The sequence below is a fragment of the Musca autumnalis genome, unplaced genomic scaffold (assembly GCF_047663935.1).
Source record: "Musca autumnalis isolate F117 unplaced genomic scaffold, ASM4766393v1 scaffold_3, whole genome shotgun sequence".
Taxonomy (NCBI): Eukaryota; Metazoa; Arthropoda; class Insecta; order Diptera; family Muscidae; genus Musca; species Musca autumnalis.
The window spans coordinates 261,887,722-261,893,943 of NW_027411866.1; the positions used below are offsets into that span (position 1 = coordinate 261,887,722).

General features: G+C 35.7%; 1 protein-coding gene across 1 annotated transcript; it reads right to left on the reverse strand.

Moving 5' to 3' along the window:
• Window positions 1–3,008: 3,008 nt before the first annotated feature.
• On the reverse strand, window positions 3,009–3,701 carry Cpr12A (Cuticular protein 12A). The gene is made up of 2 exons (XM_073975784.1): window positions 3,233–3,701; window positions 3,009–3,142 (listed from the first exon to the last, which is right to left on the reverse strand). Exons 1-2 carry the CDS (start codon window positions 3,699–3,701, stop codon window positions 3,009–3,011), a joined length of 603 nt encoding a protein of 200 aa, XP_073831885.1.
• Between the last annotated feature and the right edge of the window lie 2,521 nt (window positions 3,702–6,222).

The window sequence follows — 6,222 nt, forward strand, 5'->3', positions numbered from 1 at the left end:
TTGGTACAAAGAAGGTTTTAAGGCGGGGAAATCTACAGACTTCGAAAGTTCGGTTACCGAATGATAAACAGCGGTGGGAGAAAAAAAGAAAACAAAACCACAGCAGTATCAGTTTATTTATGTTGTATAATATGCTGGTGTATTGGTGATTCTTTTCATACAACAAAAAAGATTACCTTGGAATCTGTTGATGTCGACAGAGGCATGTTAATATTAACGCGGTCTGTAGGTTAATACGCGACAAGTTCTTCTACGGATGATCGACAAGTGTGTTATGACAAGTGAACGCCGAGGTTCTAAGTGATCGCAGAGGACCCAATGGTGTCATAAACTAAACAATCCAGCAATCAAAGGATCAAAGTCGGGCAGGACTGACAATATTCAATTATAATTTCTAGTAAATTATGTCACATATTCCAAATGTCATCGAAATTGGACATAAATATCGGACCTACATGCATATTTGACATATAAAATTCATGAAAACGGCACTTGAACTAACTTTAAATGAAATGAGCTTACACCCGGGAAGTTTTTGCGTATTCTGAAAACATTGTGTTCATAGATGAGAAAAATAAAAATAATAATAATAAAAATAAATAAATAAACCGCGGTCAAAGGTCCCTTTTTTAGGGTTTTTATACGTTTTCAGGATTTTGCTGGGAAACCGCAAGTACTATCGAAATTGGATTAAGGATAATGTTGTAGCTGTGAAAATTATCTACAAGATTCACCTTCATGACTTTTTCTTAGGTTTTACAATTTTTGAGATATAGAAGTTCAAATTTGGATAATGCACTGACTGTATCGTCTCCTTATAAAACAATGTCAAGCACGGTGCGCCTGAACTAACTTTAAATGAAATGTGCTTACACCTGGAAAATATTTGCGGATTCTGAAACTGTAATGTTCATAGATGCAAAACAAAATCCAAAACCAAAAAATAATCGCTGGGCGCTTTTTTAATTAATCGTTGTCATAGGTCAAATTTTCGGGTTTTTATAGGTTTTCAAGATTTTGATTGGAAACTATGTGATGATTTGCTGTAGTGAGAATGAATGAACTTTTGCCTACTAATAAGATTCCGCACAAACCACTTTGATTTTTTTTTTTGAAAAAATACTATGAAATGAAGGAAACAATTCTCAAAAAAATTATTTCCTGTTGCACGAATGAATGACCTGTTGGCTATTAATGGCTAGAATAACTTTTATTTCACATAAATATTGAAAAAGGTCGCGCACAAACCACTTTTAATTTTTATGATATATTAAATTATATTATATATAATATAAACTGATATTTATGTAATAATACAATGATAAAATAGCGAGATACCAACGGTTATGTCATTTCGGTTATGTCGTTTGCCCCTATACTTTGTTTTCAGTTAAATATCTGCTTATAGTGACTTCAAAAAAAAAATGGTCAAAAGTTCTGAAAATAAAAACTTTAAAAGTATTTGAGCGGAAGCTTTTTTATCGAATCACTTTATAATTAAGATTTTATGTAATCTTATGTAGAAACTCATCACGCTATGATACAGGGATATGAGGTTGCAAAAAAGTCATAACCCTTATGGACATGAATAGATCCACAAAGACACAAAAAACCAAATTTTTTTGGATTTCCTAGCCCCCAAATTTTGTCCATTTGATCCAAAAACCTTATATACGAAATTTTATGGCGATTGGTTAAGGTTAACCCGTGCGAAAAAATGAAAATCGAATTGTTTTTAGCCACAAAAATGAACTTGTAAAGTTTTTTTCGTCGTTCGGACCATAATTGTGGTATATAGAGAATTTTGGTGAAAATGCGCCTCTGACCCCATTGAAAATACTATGGAAGCAATGATCGCTAGGTTGGCACGAGTTAACCTTAATCGATCGCCATACAATTTCATATATAAGGTTTTTGGATGAAATTAACAATATGTGGGGGGTAGGAAATGAAAAAAAAAAATTGTTGGATCACTCTAATGTATGTGTATATATCCCTAAGAGGTTATATGGTTATAAGGTTATATCTCGTTTTATGCATGTTACATACAAATGCACAAAGATGTGGTGTAGGATATAATTATTCCAGTGAGAGCAACAAATGCTGGTGTAACAAAGTGAGCAAACCAACGCTGCATAGCAGCGATCCCCACATTGCCCTTAATTTTCTTCATGGATTCATATTTCAATAAATTGTTTTTCTGGAGCACATTCATCCATTCTCATATCACAATTTGAACATAAACATGATAACTGTTTATGTAAATCGATGCATCTCCACCTTTATAATATTATACCTTCTAAGTAAGTAAGGCCTCTATAGTCCCAGTCGTTCACCTCAAATCTGTACTGTGTTTAGTTGCATGAATCATGCATTCGAAAAGGAATTTACATATGTACATATGTATGTGTATGTACATAAATATGTATGTGTTTTTATAATAGACCAGATTATCGATATTACCACCATGAACTACCACAATTTGATGTATTTCTGGTGCTGGTGCGAATTTGAAATCACATTTGAATTCTTTATGAAATGAATTGGAAAAAAATCTGTGGTCATATTATTTGTAACAATAAAATGAGGAGGAATATGAATGACTCCATTTGACATATTGGACACATGATTGAAATAAAAATTCAAACATACACATATTTTTTAACTTATGGCTAGTTGCACCTGATTACATGTTTCAGACAATTGAATTATGCAGTTTTATGCCACTATTGCTAATTTGCTTATAAACCAAAGTCGTCATAATTTTACAAATTTGAAGATAATATCACATCAGAAGCATTATTCCCTTTTGGATAGACACATGAACAAGAAGTAGTTTACAAATTGTTTATTTGGACAAAGCCACAGTGAATTTGTTTTTATTAAATAACGGTTTTATTAGTACCTTTACCTTTCCGTCTCGCCCACATACATACAAAAGTACACAAATTTTTTCAATATTATTTTTTCACAATGTCAACATTATTTAATCTAAAATTTCACTTTCCTCAAACTCTCGGACGTTTCGTTATTTGCGAGGTAACTGATGGGGGCGATGGAGTTTTACGAAGTACAGAATCATTTCCATCGTCGGATACTTCAATTGTTCGTGGTAAATCGGGATAGGCGGTTCTTGTAATAGCTGCAAAGAATAGAATAGAAAAAGAATAAGAGAAATTATAAAATTTACATTTCGCTGAGTCTAACTTATGTTTTTTTCTTTTCAATTTACCATGATTTTGTCTATAACCATAACGATCAGCATTGTAAAATACGGTGATGTAATCTCCAGTTGGCATGCGATAGGAATAATAACCAACAACCACCAACTCCTTGATTTTATCAATTTTCAAAAAGTAGCCTTTTTCATAGCGAGCCGTTCCATCGCTTAGTTCATAACGATATTCATAGCTTCCGTCGGGATGCCGATGATCAAATTGTTCCACCACATGAGTACTCAGACCCTCAACATGATCATAGGGGACATTAGATGTTTGTTTGGCTGGTTTGCGTTGTTCCTCCCGAACTGAGCCATGTACGTAAGATTGTTGATAAACATTTTGACTGTTTGGCTTTTGGTAGTGTTGCCGTTGTTGTTGTTGTTGAGTAATGGCAGCCTCCGTAAATCCCTTGGAAAATGTAGGCAACAAAACTGCTAAGACAACAAGGATACAACTGTAATGTTTTATTGTTTTTGTCATATTGTCTTGTTTCCTTGTTTTACACACTGCCAACAACACCAGCGAAACGCAAACACAAATAAAATAAAAAAGCTTCTTCTGTTCGTTTAGAGTTCTTAACGCACGTATAAATCAAACAACCGCAATTTACAGTCCGCAATCCGTTTTCTCGGCTCCTTCTTTACACTTTTGGCCAAAGGGTGTTGGTTGATGTTGTTGTTACTGGTGGTAAATATAAATGTTTCCGGGCGGTCTTCCCTTTGCTGTTTAATTCAAATTTAACTCAGCCGACTGCTTTTATAGCCTCCTTTAAGTCAACTGAACGAACCTCCAGCACAACAAGCAGTGTCCCATCAAACCGAGCATTGCACACACCGGAGAGGGGGAACTCATGTGAACGTACATTCGCATCTCTCATCATCTTCATCGTCGTCAAGTCGACAGACACACAGACACACAGGTCATCTTAATTCAGAACATGAATGAAATCAAACGATTTGAAATATGCTCACATTGCGAACATTCTTCACTGGATAATCGCACGCAAAAATCTCTGTTGAGTTCTCGTAAATACTCGTAGTTAGCAGTGTTGATTTTTGGTCTCTTCAGATTCCATTTGATAACACTAATAATTATAACTTTGGCCACAAACCCCTTTTTTGGCCAGGCCAGCTTGCTGGAGCACAACGAATGGTATCATCATCGCCACCATCATCATCATCACCAGAGTCGCTGTATTACCGCCGAGTATAAACAGCGTAACGGAGAACAAATGCCGCCGACACAATCGTAAATTTTGGGCGTGTGACACCGTTTGCAATGGAGACGAACGACGGGAAGAACCAACCACACAGTGACTGCTGTGTACGCCAGTTTGTGGCAATATTCCCAAAATAAAAAAAAACAACTCTGCTGTTGTTGAGGTTGTTATTCTGAACCATTTAAATAAATTATAACCAGCATGGAATGTTACATTAAAATCGCGAATAATGATGTCTTCAATGCTTGTCGGAATGTAAAAATAGCTGGGCGTTGGCGTTCGTCGCTAGCAGTGGGAAAAAAGAACCCGGCAAATGCTAATTCTAGTAGTCCATTCTTAAGACTCGAAATGTCCGAGTAAATTAGCCCAATTGTTGTTGGTGTGTGTGTTAGAATTTGACAATTTGCCGAAACATTGACATTTTTATGACAATAATAACATGTTGAAATTTATGACATACAAGACTAATTGAAATTGGTCATTGGTGTTCAGCCTTTGTGCGATGATACACCTTTCACACCATATTCATATAATACAGTCATTAAACGTCCACTTAAACAGTGTTTCGTTCAAATTTATTCGGTTAATAACCCATAAAGCGTTTGTTTAATAAGGCGTTCTTACAAATTAGCAACTACAAAAATGGCTTTATTACGATTAGTGCAACATCCACTGTCCAAGGCACACACAATAGGCTTGTTCCATAACTTTTCCAGTACAAATGAAATATAAGTTGATACAGCCCCACTCTATCGACATACATTTCGTGATATTAATGGACAGTTCCAGAACTGCAAGAATCTACTAATTTTTACTATTTGTATCGATTACATAAAGGAAAATTTGTTATCGTAGTAAACAAGTAAAAAAGTATCAGTCGGCTTTGCCGACAGAGATATACCCTCAGCCAATGTGAATAGAAACTTTCATCTACGGAGATATCGAATGTATTTAGGGTATTTTCAGAATTTTGTGGCCCTTTTTGGACATTTGAACTTGCCGACAAAAATGTGGATTAGAATTATAGTTCAAAAGTGTTGCGGTGTTACTTTGGGAGTCATATCGTTTAGATAGATATCGCGCCCACTAGTCATTCCAGTGGTCATGTTATACATTTTGGACCAGTATGCAAGGAACCATGGACTTGTCCACGCAAAATATAATATCGCTTTAAACAGGACCACAACGCACAGCATCGGATTACATTTGCAAAGGAACTTCGAACATACCCTAAACTGCCGTAGTCGCAAATGTTGAACTTTTGTGGGGTTACCCTAAGGAGAGGGCCCATATGTGCCATTTTAGAAGTTAAACTAAATTTGGACAAAATATTAGGAGAATATGACGAAGGCCAAATTTTGGACCAAATCGGTTGATCAGTTCTATAGTTATCGTGCTCTCCAGCCATTACATATGGTGCCATAGGGGTTTTTTACACCTTTCGGGCTATTTTCTCAAGAAGTATGGACTTGTCCCTAAAAAACTTTTGCCGTCGTAATTGAGGCAGCGAATGCAAGTTGCTTCAACAAAAATGAAAGTGATTCGAGAGTTGGTCTTAAAGTGAACTTATTCGAAATTTTGGGTTGGGGGCTACCCGAAGGAGTGGACAAATATAGTCCATATTCCATATATTAGGTTGTGTAAAGTAGGGACCAAATCGGTCACTCCCTTCAAGAGTTATCGTGCGCACAATTTTTCCGAACATTTTTGAATTTTTGTGGGGGAGGTACCTGAAAGATTGGATCGATATGACTTATCTTCCAACTTAAACTAAGTTTGTAC